At 41.0% G+C, this 16005-nt stretch overlaps 1 protein-coding gene across 3 annotated transcripts in view; it reads left to right on the top strand.

Annotated features, from left to right (window-relative positions):
- Window positions 1-16005, top strand: part of scaper (S-phase cyclin A-associated protein in the ER) — a 234050-nt gene that overhangs the window by 100469 nt on the left and 117576 nt on the right. For all 3 annotated transcript variants that reach the window (XM_034176502.1, XM_034176504.1, XM_034176503.1), the window contains 6 exons: window positions 2127-2267; window positions 2954-3109; window positions 3205-3347; window positions 3468-3549; window positions 3640-3792; window positions 7531-7638. In XM_034176502.1, coding sequence (XP_034032393.1) covers window positions 2127-2267; window positions 2954-3109; window positions 3205-3347; window positions 3468-3549; window positions 3640-3792; window positions 7531-7638 — 783 coding nt within the window. The remainder of the gene's footprint in view (window positions 1-2126; window positions 2268-2953; window positions 3110-3204; window positions 3348-3467; window positions 3550-3639; window positions 3793-7530; window positions 7639-16005) is intronic.

Here is a 16005-nt window from a genome sequence, read left to right as displayed (position 1 = left end):
CTTGTCTTCTTTAATTTTAAAGAGCAACTATGCAACTCTGGTGAGTTTTTCGCTGTTTTGTCTTTTTTGTCACATTCTTCTCTATGGAGCTCCCCCTACAGCTTGGGAGTATTCCCCCGCTATCCATGTGCATTTGTTTTCAATGGAGCCGGTGTCGCAGACCAAACTGTCCTCCCTAAAAATTGGTCCGCCCTGCCTCCACTGCACATACGTCACATACTGCTCATACGACCACAGCAGCTCGTATGAGACAATCTCTACACCTAAAGCAATTAAAGGAAATAATGTGATTATTATCCATCAAATGATAAGGTAAAACCTCTTAATTCATTCTAAAGTCAGTTTTAAGCAGAAACGAGGCCGTTTTAAGCCAAAACAAGGCGATAATCGGTGAGTCGTTACTGACTCTTTGAAATGACGGAGGTGCAGTGAATGCAGCACCAGCAGCTCGTGCTGCTGCTGCAACTTTGATCACTTCCTTCATCTTTTCTTATGAAATAATGCTGAATTCATGTGGAAATGATTGCTGTATAGCAGCTTCACATATCTGTCGCTGAGCTAGATGATGACTGGAGTGCAGTTATAAGCAGAAACAAGGTGATAATCAGTGGACGGCAGCAAACACACAGAAATGATGCATGCACAGTGAAGGCAGAGTGGACTGATTTTAAGGGGGGACCGTTCTGTCTGCGACACCAGTGAATGAAATCTGTGGAGCGACAATACACAGAGAACAGAGAGTTTATCTCAGTATACTGACAAGTCCAGCAGCAAGAATGCCAGGTCTGGATTGATTTGTGCGCTTTTTTATATTTCAGCTCTCACTATTCCAAGAAAGCCCCACCGAGGTTGACCCGTGTGTTCTCTCTCACTCGCTCACATGCTCTTTTTCGCATTCTCTTTTCTTCCAACAGCGGGGTTTTTTTTTTTTTTTTTTTTTTGTCGGCTGTGCCATGACAATGAACATGTAAGAATTAAAGTATTCATTAGCTTGTTCTTATAGCTGCTAGCTTGCCGGGCCTCGTATGTGTTGTTGTGCTATAGAGCTGTTCGTGTTTCATTGTGGCGCCCAAGACTGTGGTTCAAAGGACACCGGGTCGGTGTTCCTAAAGTTGCAAGGCTGGTTTTCTGCTACAAGATGCTTGGTAGTAGTGGGGAGAGCCCCCATTCTTCCCAAAACAAATCACAGTTACTCCAAAACTGGAAAATTAAGGTAAAAATGTTGCATAGTACGTCTTTAAGTTCACTTTTACCACTTTAGTTGTCTTAAAACATTGTTCTCATTAGTCAAGCCTCTGAATGCTGTACTGACTTTTGACAGCTGCCTTATGTAAGAGAATGTAATCACTTTTCTCTTTTTTAATTAATTAATTAATTAATTAATCAAAATTAATTCAAAGCCATGTTCTTTTTGTTTGTTTGTTTTTGTTTTGTTGTTGTTGTTTGTTTGTTTTCATCATCCCTGAAGTAACTTCTCTGTTTTGTTTTGTTTTTTTTGAGTCCCTGTGTCTGGTCCTTTGTGTCCTGTGTGCACTCCATTGGAGGGGGGAGGGGCGGTGGGTCAACCTGCTGTGTGTTTGAGATATTGCACTGTAGCAACACTGGGAGCAGAGCAGAGTTTTACAAACATATTTTTAAACTTTTCTTTCCAAGTCTCCTCTGAGTGTCCTCGCTGTGGCTAAACTAAAAACAGAGTTAGAGCTGCGAAGCATTACCAACAAACACTAACACCCCCCACCCCCCCCAAAAAAGCCTCTTTCTGAGGATGGCATGATGTAAAATATGCTCATAAATCCTTATCTCTCAATCACGTTGCTGTTTTCTCTTTTCACATTTACATTGTATATGCAAATTCTTTGTTTCTGCTCAGTCTACAAACCAGGGGTAAATTCAGACAGAAAGAGGGTGTTGTTTAGGTGGTATACATGCTCTCCACAACCCTTGATTTAAAGTTGTCCTATTGACTTTGATGGACTAATTACTTAGCTAATTCTTCAATATACATGTTCTCACAAAAAAAAGTAATTGTCAAAGGTGAGCACAGCGCTTGGAGGAAAACTGATTGCTAACATAACAAGGGTTGGGGTTTCTTTTAAAATATGCCTCTTGTGCTCTTCACTTGACAGGAGAAGGAGGTGCGAAAATGGAAGGAGGAGTTGTTGGAGCAACGTCGGAGGATGATGGAGGAAAAGCTGTTACATGCAGAATTTAAGCGTGAGCTGCAGCTCCAGGCAATTGTGAAAAAAGCTCAAGAAGAAGAGGCCAAGGTAGAGGAGGAGATGTGCTTAAAACTTGTGTGACAGCCATAGACTGTACGTATACTGGACAAATCTTGTGTGATGTCACTTATAGGTTTTCTGTAGCTACCTGGAAGAGCTGTTTTCAAGTCCCAAAAATTGTTGCTCTGGGTATCGTCACGTTGGCAGTGCTTATTTTGCCTACCATATTTGAATAAAGGAGTGAAGCAAGGGTGCCACTATGCATGGTCTGGGCTGAGCAAATGAATCTTGAGCATGCCCCTCATCTTCGGGTTCTGAAAAGCTGAGCTAACGGTCTAAAGACATTTTAACATGGACTTGAATGGGAACCTGCTCACTTTTGGTGCCAGCTTCAACGGTCCAGTCAAGGAACTGCTACTTTTTCTTCTTCCTTGTGGACCTCATTTGGTACCTTCAAAGATTACTGCTTGGTTACAGCTGAGGGATACTACTTTTTTAAAGTATTTGGATATTTCCAGCTGAGGCTTTATTTGCCAAGCCTTCTTGGGTGAATGAATTCCTATACATAGTGTCATTTGAATTTGGGGTACCTTTCAGCGTCTCTTTTTTGTAGCCAAAATAATGTCCAAGGTTTTCTTAGACATTTCATAGGATACAGTGTTTGCAATGACAGTCTGGCCAATAAACCTCATATACATAACTGCTTGTGTTTGTGTGTATATGTGGCTGGACAGGTAAATGAAATAGCATTCATCAATACTCTGGAAGCTCAAAACAAGAGACATGATGCCCTGGCTAAATTAAATGAGTATGAGCAACGCCTTAATGAGCTGCAAGAGGAGAGACAGAGGAGACAGGAGGAGAAGCAGGCCAGAGACGAGGCTGTCCAGGTGATGCAAACTGCAACAACCATCACTGCCTTCATGTCTGTTGCATCCACTATCTTAGATATTGTGCACTTGTCCTATCTAATATACTCTTGCAGGAGCGTAAGCGGGTCTTAGAAGCAGAGCGGCAGGCAAGAGTGGAGGAGCTGCTGATTCGGAGGAAGGAGCAGGAGGCTCGTATCGAACAGCAGAGGCAGGAAAAAGAGAAAGCAAGAGAAGACGCAGCACGGGAAAGGGCCAGGTTTGTATCCTCTGTTCCATTCAGTTTTGGATATTCACAGATGACAAATATTTTGTTGTGCTATCTAAACTTTAATGAGCCCTGCTTTTTTCACACTGCTGTGGTATGCTCTCTTTGAAGAGACCGAGAGGAGCGTCTGGCTGCTCTGAGTGCAGCACAGCAGGAAGCCATGGAGGAGCTGCAAAAAAAAATTCAGATGAAGGTGGGTCTGTTACAGCACCACCTGGTTTTTCCACAACACTAAGAAATGCTCTCTTGTCATGCATACCCTGGTTTGTGATTTCCTCCATAGCATGATGAAAGCAGCCGTCGGCATATGGAGCAAATGGAACAGAGGAAAGAGAAGGCCGCTGAGCTGAGCAGTGGTCGACATGCCAACACAGACTACGCCCCCAAACTGACGCCATATGAGCGCAAGAAGCAGTGCTCTCTGTGCAGTTTTGTGGTATGTGCCCTATCATGTCATCAGTCTCAGTGTCTATTTGAATATACTGTGCTCTTCCTCCTTTTGGGGTTTTAACTTGAAGACTTTTATTCTTTTTGGCAGTAAAAGCAATGATGGTGCTTCTCTATGAGATGAATAGGCAGAATTCCATGTTTAATATAAATGTAATTCTTTCATTCTCTGAAATTAATCCTCTCCCTCCCAACTCTTCTGTACTTTGCTGCACGATGAAACCGTCTGATAAGACCAATAATTAAGTTGTGCACATATCATTCATCACAGAACCTGCTGTGGACAATCTGTATATGCATGAATTACCGACCAATTCCCATTTAAGTCAAATTGGGAGCTTTGCTACTGTCAAGACATGAAGTTTGTTAAATGTGTAAAAAAGATTATAATTTTGCCTGGACTGAAGAGAATTAATAAGTCATTGCAAAACATTGATGTGGAAAGAGGCTCTGCTGCTTTGCAGCAAAGCCTGTTTTGGACAACTACTCTTATCTGACATGCTGCATACATAAAAAAAAGTTCTTCGGAAGGTGACTCAGAGGATGTTTTCGGATGAGGGTACATTTAAGAGAGATTTTAACTGCATTGATTAAAAACAGACTCTTCAACTGATATTTATGGGAGAGACTTGTGATGCTTGTTCTGGTGTGGGGGAACAAATCTACTATTGGACACAATTATCTGTGATGGACTAGCTACTGCGTCAACAGAAATTCCTTGATGCATCAAACTGTTTAAATCATTTCACAAAAAAAAAAGCAGGTTGAGGGCAAAAGATGGAAGTCTTATTAAAATGTTTGTTGACCTTACAGGGCTGTACCTTGACTATTTAGCCTGCATATGCAGAAGTACGAAATATACACCAAATACAGTGGCATATGTCTGATAGGTTATGGGTAAGTTTTGTATAAGTGAAAAGCTTGTTGGTATTCAGTGTAGTATGGCGATGTTGTCAAAAAAGTTTGGGCATGTACAATATTTTCAATGCATGACAGCATAAGGGATGGGTATCGAAAACCGGTTCCTGTTAAGAATCGTTAAGAAATTATTCGATCCACCGACATCATTAGACTTTTTGTTTAATGATTCCCTTATCGTTCCTTCAGTTCACATTACGCCAGAGCGGCTGTTGTTTGAGAGTGTGTATGGGAAAAATTATAATTTCTTTGTGTTGATTGTTGTTGAAGCTTGACACAACGACCCACTGCTGGGTCGTTCTCTGCTTTGCTGCTTTTCAGAAGCGGTAGGTCTGTAATTTTTTTCATTAACCCCCCATCAAAGCCATTTAAAGATGTCAATCGTGAACCACCTTTGTGCTGATTTAAGTCACTAAATGGGACTCTATGATGTTGCGGACAAGAAACGAGAATCGTCCTCCTTTCCACACACAGTTTTACGCGATGGTTCTCTGGCATGAGCTGGACCCACTTCACTGGTTCGTAAGTTGAAGTTGTCCATTAGGTAAAGGAAATAATAATAATAATGATGATACTCTCTGTACACACACAACTGCACAGCTCCAAATGCTCCACAGCTCTCTGCCGAGTAAAGTTGGGAAGATATATTTTGGTTGGAACTAATAACTTCAAAGTGGGTTCAGTGAGTCACTCCTCTGAGTCTGGTCTGCTTGAGGTTTCTTTCTCAACCTTGTCAGAGGGAGTTTTTCTTCACCAGTGTTGCATGTGTGCTTGCTGTCAGGTCTGATAAGGTTGGGCCTTACTCCTGTGACACGCCTTGAGGCAGCTTTGATGTGATTTGCTGCTGTATAAATGAAATAAATTGAATTGAATTGAAATTTAGTGAAAGCAAGGTTGTGTGGATTGGTTTTCCAAAAGAAACTATAATGAAAGGCAACCAGAAAGTTGTATGGCAGACAAATCAAATTTCCTCGTCTTAGTCATTGCTTATACAACCCCTGGCAATAATTATGGAATCACCGGCCTCGGAGGATGTTCATTCAGTTGTTTAATTTTGTAGAAAAAAAGCAGATCACAGACATGACACAAAACTAAAGTCATTTCAAATGGCAACTTTCTGGCTTTAAGAAACACTATAAGAAATCAGGAGAAATAATTGTGGCAGTCAGTAACGGTTACTTTTTTAGACCAAGCAGAGGGAAAAAAATATGGACTCACTCAGTTCTGAGGAATAAATTATGGAATCACCCTGTAAATTTTCATCCCCCAAACTAACACCTGCATCAAATCAGATCTGCTTGTTAGTCTACATCTAAAAAGGAGTGATCACACCTTGGAGAGCTGTTGCACCAAGTGGACTGACATGAATCATGGCTCCAACACGAGAGATGTCAATTGAAACAAAGGAGAGGATTATCAAACTCTTAAAAGAGGGTAAATCATCACGCAATCTTGCAAAAAATGTTGGTTGTTCACAGTCAGCTGTGTCTAAACTCTGGACCATATACAAACAACATGGGAAGGTTGTTAAAGGCAAACATACTGGTAAACCAAGGAAGACATCAAAGCGTCAAGACAGAAAACTTAAAGCAATATGTTTCAAAAATCGAAAATGCACAACAAAACAAATGAGGAACAAATGGGAGGAAACTGGAGTCAATGTCTGTGACCGAACTGTAAGAAACCGCCTGAAGGAAATGGGATTTACATACAGAAAAGCTAAACGAAAGCCATCATTAACACCTAAACAGAAAAAACAAGGTTACAGTGGGCTAAGGAAAAGTAATCGTGGACTGTGGATGACTGGATGAAAGTCATATTCAGTGATGAATCTCGAATCTGCATTGGGCAAGGTGATGATGCTGGAACTTTTGTTTGGTGCCGTTCCAATGAGATTTATAAAGATGACTGCCTGAAGAGAACATATAAATTTCCACAGTCATTGATGATATGGGGCTGCATGTCAGGTAAAGGTACTGGGGAGATGGCTGTCATTGCATCATCAATAAATGCACAAGTTTACATTGATATTTTGGACACTTATCCCATCAATTGAAAGGATGTTTGGGGATGATGAATTCATTTTTCAAGATGACAATGCATCTTGCCATAGAGCAAAAACTGTGAAAACATTCCTTGCAAAAAGACACATAGGGTCAATGTCATGGCCTGCAAATAGTCCAGATCTTAATGTAATTGAAAATCTTTGGTGGAAGTTGAAGAAAATGGTCCATGACAAGGCTCCAACCTGCAAAGCTGATCTGGCAACAGCAATCAGAGAAAGTTGGAGCCAGATTGATGAAGAGTACTGTTTGTCACTCATTAAGTCCATGCCTCAGAGACTGCAAGCTGTATAAAAGCCAGAGGTGGTGCAACAAAATACTAGTGATGTGTTGGAGTGTTCTCTTGTTTTTCATGATTCCATCATTTTTTCCTCAGAATTGAGTGATTCCATATTTTTTCCCTCTGCTTGGTCTAAAAAGTAACCGTTACTGACTGCCACAATTTTTTTTCCTGATTTCTTATAGTGTTTCTTAAAGCCAGAAAGTTGCCATTTGAAATGACTTTAGTTTTGTGTCATGTCTGTGATCTGCTTTTTTTCTACAAAATTAAACAACTGAATGAACATCCTCCGAGGCCGGTGATTCCATAATTTTTGCCAGGGGTTGTAAAGGCCGGTCTTTTCCATTGAAAAGCCCATGTGGCATATAATTTTAGCAGTGTCCCATGGGGCATTGTTGACCTTTTCCTGCCTCTCTCTCATTGTATCTGCAGCAGTGACCTCTGATCACAGTATTTGTGTTTGCAGATCACCTCAGAGGTGCACCTGTTCAGCCACATCAAGGGCAAGAGGCACCAACAGGCTGTACGCAACAGTAGCAGCATCCAAGGGCGGGAGCTGTCTGATGAGGAAGTGGTGCGTAGCTCACACAGTCCTCTAAGAACAAACATTCACTCATCCTGTTTAAGAATGATGGCCGAGTCCTGCCTCTGTCATGTAAAAAGACAAATAAACATCCTGTCTGTCTTTTATGACATGGTCATTATTAATGGTAATGCATCCACTTAAATGGTGTAAGGGCTTTGTTCCTGTCTTTTTGAGATTACAAATGCACCTTGAAATGCCCAGAGTTAGGGTTCAGTGCTTCAGTGGAGGGGTGACATCACCCCTTGTCTCCAGGACATTTTTGTAATGAAGTACTTTGAATGGAAGGGCAGCTCGTTAATGCAAGGTAACCTCTGAGGCTGCAATATGAGATTGGCTTTTCAGCGCTGCTCATTGTGAGGCTGACAACTGTTTGTGCTATACGCAGCACCTTTGGCCCAGCGCCTCCTTCATTCACAGCTTTTTTTTTTCAGCATGAAATAATTGATCCCCTCCTTCCCCCTCTCTAAATCATTTCCTTTTCAAATGCAGGCCAGTCTTTTCCCTTTTTGACAGTATGACAAACAAGGCAATCGAAGGAAACAGTTCAGCAACATCAATCAATCAATCAACTTTTTTCTTGTATAGCGCCAAATCACAACAAACAGTTGCCCCAAGGCGCTCCACATTGCAAGGCAAGGCCATACAATAATTATGAAACACAGTCTACGTCTAAAGCAACATAACCAAGGGATGGTCCAGGGTCACCCGATCCAGCCCTAACTATAAGCCTTAGCGAAAAGGAAAGTTTTAAGCCTAATCTTAAAAGTAGAGAGGGTATCTGTCTCCCTGATCTGAATTGGGAGCTGGTTCCACAGGAGAGGAGCCTGAAAGCTGAAGGCTCTGCCTCCCATTCTACTCTTACAAACCCTAGGAACTACAAGTAAGCCCGCAGTCTGAGAGCGAAGCGCTCTAATGGGGTAATATGGTACTACGAGGTCCCTAAGATAAGATGGGACCTGATTATTCAAAACCTTATAAGTAAGAAGAAGAATTTTAAATTCTATTCTAGCATTAACAGGAAGCCAATGAAGGGAGGCCAACACGGGTGAGATATGCTCTCTCCTGCTAGTCCCCGTCAGTACTCTAGCTGCAGCATTCTGAACCAACTGAAGGCTTTTTAGGGAACTTTTAGGACAACCTGATAATAATGAATTACAATAGTCCAGCCTAGAGGAAATAAATGCATGAATTAGTTTTTCAGCATCACTCTGAGACAAGACCTTTCTGATTTTAGAGATATTGCGTAAATGCAAAAAGGCAGTCCTACATATTTGTTTAATATGCGCTTTGAATGACATATCCTGATCAAAAATAACTCCAAGATTTCTCAGTATTACTAGAGATCAGGGAAATGCCATCCAGAGTAACGATCTGGTTAGACACCATGCTTCTAAGATTTGTGGGGCCAAGTACAATAACTTCAGTTTTATCTGAGTTTAAAAGCAGGAAATTAGAGGTCATCCATGTCTTTATGTCTGTAAGACAATCCTGCAGTTTAGCTAATTGGTGCGTATCCTCTGGCTTCATGGATAGATAAAGCTGGGTATCATCTGCGTAACAATGAAAATTTAAGCAATACCGTCTAATAATACTGCCCAAGGGAAGCATGTATAAAGTGAATAAAATTGGTCCTAGCACAGAACCTTGTGGAACTCCATAATTAACTTTAGTCTGTGAAGAAGATTCCCCATTTACATGAACAAACTGTAATCTATTAGACAAATATGATTCAAACCACCGCAGCGCAATGCCTTTAATACCTATGACATGCTCTAATCTCTGTAATAAAATTTATGGTCAACAGTATCAAAAGCAGCACTGAGGTCCTACAGAACAAGCACAGAGATAAGTCCACTGTCCGAAGCCATAAGAAGATCATTTGTAACCTTCACTAATGCTGTTTCTGTACTATGATGAATTCTAAAACCTGACTGAAACTCTTCAAATAGACCATTCCTCTGCAGGTGATCAGTTAGCTGTTTTACAACTACCCTCTCAAGAATCTTTGAGAGAAAAGGAAGGTTGGAGATTGGCCTATAATTAGCTAAGATAGCTGGGTCAAGTGATGGCTTTTTAAGTAATGGTTTAATTACTGCCACCTTAAAGGCCTGTGGTACATAACCAACTAACAAAGATAGATTGATCATATTTAAGATTGAAGCATTAAATAATGGTAGGACTTCCTTGAGCAGCCTGGCAGGAATGGGGTCTAATAAGCATGTTGATGGTTTGGATGAAGTAACTAATGAAAATAACTCAGACAGAACAATCGGAGAGAAAGAGTCTAACCAAATACCGGCATCACTGAAAGCAGCCAAAGATAACGATACATCTTTGGGATGGTTATGAGTAATTTTTTCTCTAATAGTCAAAATTTTGTTAGCAAAGAAAGTCATGAAGTCATTACTAGTTAAAGTTAATGGAATACTCAGCTCAATAGAGCTCTGACTCTTTGTCAGCCTGGCTACAGTGCTGAAAAGAAACCTGGGGTTGTTCTTATTTTCTTCAATTAGTGATGAGTAGAAAGATGTCCTAGCTTCACGAAGGGCTTTCTTATAGAGCAACAAACTCTTTTTCCAGGCTAAGTGAAGATCTTCTAAATTAGTGAGACGCCATTTCCTCTCCAACTTACGGGTTATCAGCTTTAAGCTACGAGTTTGTGAGTTATACCACGGAGTCAGACACTTCTGATTTAAAGCTCTCTTTTTCAGAGGAGCTACAGCATCCAAAGTTGTCTTCAATGAGGATGTAAAACTATTGACAAGATACTCTAACTCCCTTACAGAGTTTAGGTAGCTACTCTGCTCTGTGTTGGTATATGACATTAGAGAACATAAAGAAGGAATCATATCCTTAAACCTAGTTACAGCGCTTTCTGAAAGACTTCTAGTGTAATGAAACTTATTCCCCACTGCAGGGTAGTCCATCAGGGTAAATGTAAATGTTATTAAAAAATGATCAGACAAAAGGGAGTTTTTAGGGAATACTGTTAAGTCTTCTATTTCCATACCATAAGTCAGAACAAGATCTAAAATATGATTAAAGTGGTGGGTGGACTCATTTACTTTTTGAGCAAAGCCGATAGAGTCTAATAATAGATTAAATGCAGTGTTGAGGCTGTCATTCTCAGCATCTGTGTGGATGTTAAAATCGCCCACTATAATTATCTTATCTGAGCTAAGCACTAAGTCAGACAAAAGGTCTGAAAATTCACAGAGAAACTCACAGTAACGACCAGGTGGACGATAGATAATAACAAATAAAACTGGTTTTTGGGACTTCCAATTTGGATGGACAAGACTAAGAGACAAGCTTTCAAATGAATTAAAGCTCTGTCTAGGTTTTTGATTAATTAATAAGCTGGAATGGAAGATTGCTGCTAATCCTCCGCCCCGGCCCGTGCTACGAGCATTCTGACAGTTAGTGTGACTCGGGGGTGTTGACTCATTTAAACTAACATATTCATCCTGCTGTAACCAAGTTTCTGTTAGGCAGAATAAATCAATACGTTGATCAATTATTATATCATTTACCAACAGGGACTTAGAAGAAAGAGACCTAATGTTTAATAGACCACATTTAACTGTTTTAGTCTGTGGTGCAATTGAAGGTGCTATATTATTTTTTCTTTTGAATTTTTATGCTTAAATAGATTTTTGCTAGTTATTGGTGGTCTGGGAGCAGGCACCGTCTCTACGGGGATGGGGTAATAGGGGGATGGCAGGGGGAGAGAAGCTGCAGAGAGGTGTATAAGACCACAGCTCTGCCTCCTGGTCCCAACGCTAGACAGTCACAGTTTGGAGGATCCCAAAAAATTGGCCAGATTTCTAGAAATGAGAGCTGCTCCCTCTAAAGTGGGATGGATGCCGTCTCTCCTAACAAGACCAGGTTTTCCCCAGAAGCTTTGCCAATTATCAATGAAGCCCTCCTCATTTTTTGGACACCACTCAGACAGCCAGCAATTCAAGGAGAACATGCGGCTAAACATGTCACTCCCGGTCTGATTGGGGAGGGGCCCAGAGAAAACAACAGAGTTCGACATTGTTTTTGCAAAGTTACACACCGATTCAATGTTAATTTTAGTGACCTCCGATTGGCGTAACCGAGTGTCATTACTGCCGACGTGAATTACAATCTTACCAAATTTACGCTTAGCCTTAGCCAGCAATTTCAAATGTCCTTCGATGTCGCCTGCTCTGGCCCCCGGAAGACAATTGACAATGGTTGCTGGTGTCGCTAACTTCACATTTCTCAAAACAGAGTCGCCAATAACCAGAGTTTGATCCTCGGCGAGTGTATCGTCGAGTGGGGAAAAACGGTTAGAGATGTGAACGGGTTGACGGTGTACACGGGGCTTCTGTTTAGGGCTACGCTTCCTCCTCACAGTCACCCAGTCAGCCTGCCTTCCCGACTGCACGGGGTCTGCCAGGGGGGAACTAACGGCGGCTAAGCTACCTTGGTCCGCACCGACTACAGGGGCCTGGCTAGCTGTAGAATTTTCCACGGTGCGGAGCCGAGCCTCCAATTCGCCCAGCCTGGCCTCCAAAGCTACGAATAAGCTGCACTTATTACAAGTACCGTTACTGCTAAAAGAGGCCGAGGAATAACTAAACATTTCACACCCAGAGCAGAAAAGTACGGGAGAGACAGGAGAAGCCGCCATGCTAAACGGCTAAGAGCTAGTAGCTACGCTAAGCTAGCGGATTCCCAAACAGGGAATCCGACACTAGACAGGCTGTGGAGCAGCACAGGTAACGCACGACAACAGTGCTAAAATAAAATAAAAATCCACTAGACAGGCTGTGGAGCAGCACAGGTAACGCACAACAACAGTGCTAAAAAATAAAATAAAATAAAAATAAAAATCCACAGGACAGGCTGTGGAGCAGCACAGGCAACGCACGACAACAGTGCTAAAACAAAATAAAAATCCACTAGACAGGCTGTGGAGCAGCACAGGTAACGCACGACAACAGTGCTAAAAAATAAAATAAAAATAAAAATCCACTGGACAGGCTGTGGAGCAGCACAGGCAACGCACGACAACAGTGCTAAAACAAAATAAAAATCCACTGGACAGGCTGTGGAGCAGCACAGGTAACGCACGACAACAGTGCTAAATCAAAATCCACTGGACAGGCTGTGGAGCAGCACAGGTAACGCACGACAACAGTGCTAAAACAAAATAAAAATCCACTAGACAGGCTGTGGAGCAGCACAGGTAACGCACAACAACAGTGCTAAAAAATAAAATAAAAATAAAAATCCACTGGACAGGCTGTGGAGCAGCACAGGTAACGCACAACAACAGTGCTAAAAAATAAAATAAAAATAAAAATCCACTGGACAGGCTGTGGAGCAGCACAGGCAACGCACGACAACAGTGCTAAAACAAAATAAAAATCCACTAGACAGGCTGTGGAGCAGCACAGGTAACGCACGACAACAGCGCTAAATAAAAATCCACTGGACAGGCTGTGGAGCAGCACAGGTAACGCACGACAACAGCGCCAAAACAAAAAAAATAAAATCAAAATCAAAATCCACTGGACAGGCTGTGGAGCAGCACAGGTAACGCACGACAACAGTGGTAAAAAATAAAATAAAAATCCACTGGACAGGCTGTGGAGCAGCACAGGTAACGCACGACAACAGTGCTAAAAAATAAAATAAAAATCCACTGGACAGGCTGTGGAGCAGCACAGGTAACACACGACAACAGTGCTAAAAAAAAATAAAATCAAAATCCACTGGACAGGCTGTGGAGCAGCACAGGTAACGCACGACAACAGTGCCAAAAAATAAAATAAAAATCCACTGAACAGGCTGTGGAGCAGCACAGGTAACGCACGACAACAGTGCTAAAAAATAAAATAAAAATCCACTGGACAGGCTGTGGAGCAGCACAGGTAACACACGACAACAGTGCTAAAATAAAATAAAAATCCACTAGGCAAGCTGTGGAGCAGCACGACAACAGTGCTAAAAAATAAAACAAAAATAAAAACGAAAGCGTTAGCAAGCTAGTTAGCCTGCCAACGCTGATGAAGGCCAGCTGATAAAAGAGCTCCGTCGCGATGCTTCGACCGTTAGAGGTCTTCCTTAGGCGTTGGAGCACGGTGAAAAAGTAAAAAAAAAGTAAAAAAGTCTTGAAAAAGACTGTTAATTCAAAGAACTCAAACAGCTCAGTTCAAACAGCTAACAGATACAGCAGAACACCGCTGTGCTCCGGAACAGGAAGTCAACTCAACATAACAATCTAAACCGTTAAGAGCTATGCTGTAAATGGATTTGTGAAATAAATCCTTCTATGTCATGATGAATATGTTGCCACTATCTGTATTATTGAGACTATTCTATTTACCTGTCATATATTTCTTAAAATTTGTTGTTTCTGAACACAGTACTATGCTTGTTGTTATGTCCTACTTATACCTTAATCTTATGCTTGTATCTTATTTTTATCACTATTAGGTTATTCAAAATGTTTTATGTGACAAGCAGTATTTTATATATTATGAGGTTACTTATTATGATGCATAACTTTTGAATGTTCCGTAACTATTCCTTTTGCTATTTTGTTTTAATACAGGAAAAGTCCATATGGGGTGTCTGGGTATTAAAGTTTAGATAGGCCAAACTGGCCTCATTTATGTTGGAACTCATTTTGGTGTGCACTATTTTATTCATCCCACTGCCAATGATTTTCTAGACTATAGCTCCATAACTCTTACTGCAGTGAAGGATTTTTAATTAAAATGAAGGTGGTTGGCAGTACCAATCAGAGGTTACACTATAGTTATTTAGTTGGAAGAAAGGCGCTCAATGCACTATGCCTTTTTTTATATTTAGTCATTTTGTCATTCTGAAAGACTGATTTAAATTGACAATAAGGTATTTTCAATAAGACAGATTCAGCTTGTAGACAGAACGCTTTGGGTTATATTGGCTCTTTACTTAAAACTACAGTGTGGAAGATTTGAGGATGTTTGTTAGTATAAATGGAATATAGCATTCCTAACCATTTTTTCATTAATGTATTAACAGGCTAATCTCGATTCTGGTGTTTTATTATACTTTTTGGCGACTGCATGGTGGTTCTCCTAATGATTTGCTTTGATGTAGACATTAAAAAGTTATGAACCCCTGATTTTCTCAGTAATCAAGCACTGGGGCTAAACGGATCAGGCTGCTAAAAGTGCTAACACCATTAGTATACAACATGAAATCAAATGAAAGTTTCATTCAGTGTGAATATTGCAGCAGGGCTGTCTTGATGATCCATTAGGATATTTCACCACACAGTAAGCCATATCACTACAGGTATATCGAAAAAAATACTCCAATTTTAGAGACAGCCTCCATAACAGCCAGCAGCCGCATCGAGTGGCCTGTGAACTAAAGATGCTATGAGAGTGAGACACTGGGCTGCTCTGCTGTCACTCAGTGTGACCATGCCCCTAATTTTACAAAGCGTTATGGTTTAAAACATCTTATACTAAGAATTTAGAACAGAATCTCCACCCTCGCCCCTTTACACTTGTCATGGGGGTAGAAACTACCTATAGAGACCAAAACTATTTTTTGTACCAGACTGTAAACAATGTTTATTCCTGCTCTAAAGTTGGACATTTTAACACTAGCTTCTATAGGAATGTGATCTGTTTTGAAGCCAGCCTCGAGCGGTCAGTCAAGGAACTGCAAATTTTTCTTCTTCCAGGCCATCGAAGTTTACCGCTTGAATTGAATACATCACTAGTAATATCAAGCACCTGTGATTTTTGGACATAAAATGTTAATTCACTGATGATCTTTTGATGCTGCTGGTCAAACAGTTCTGGTTTATTTTGGGTTGATGGGAGAGTATTTCATTTTTTGTTTAATGTCAGCCCATGTCTGCAGTGCTTGGAAAGCTTAGCAGCAGGGAGATCAACAGACTGCAGAAGGTTGAATCAGAGCTGACCTTCCCCAGGTGCCGAATAGTCTGAAAGGTCTTGTTTAAATCACACTAATTGAGAAGCTTGTTGAAATGTCCAGTGTGCCAGCTGAAAGGAGGTTCCTCCTCCTAACAGTGTTGTGAACTTGGCATCATCTAGCTATAGCTTTGAAGTTTCTGTTAAAGGAAGGATCCACACAGTTATGTATACAGTTAAATACAGTTATGTCTGTATGAAAAGATCCTGCTTAAATGTCACTGTTAGCATTCCGCGTAATGCATAAATGTCATCGGAACCACTTTGATGGTAACTTGATCGATTAGGACATACCAAGTCATCAACAGGAAATATAGTAGTCTGTTTCACGCCAAAGAGAAAGCTTAACTCTTAGGCCTTTGTACGTGACAGAGATTCTGGA

The sequence above is a fragment of the Thalassophryne amazonica genome, chromosome 8 (genome assembly GCF_902500255.1).
Source record: "Thalassophryne amazonica chromosome 8, fThaAma1.1, whole genome shotgun sequence".
Classification (NCBI taxonomy): Eukaryota; Metazoa; Chordata; class Actinopteri; order Batrachoidiformes; family Batrachoididae; genus Thalassophryne; species Thalassophryne amazonica.
This window is presented reverse-complemented; position numbering and strand designations above follow the sequence as displayed.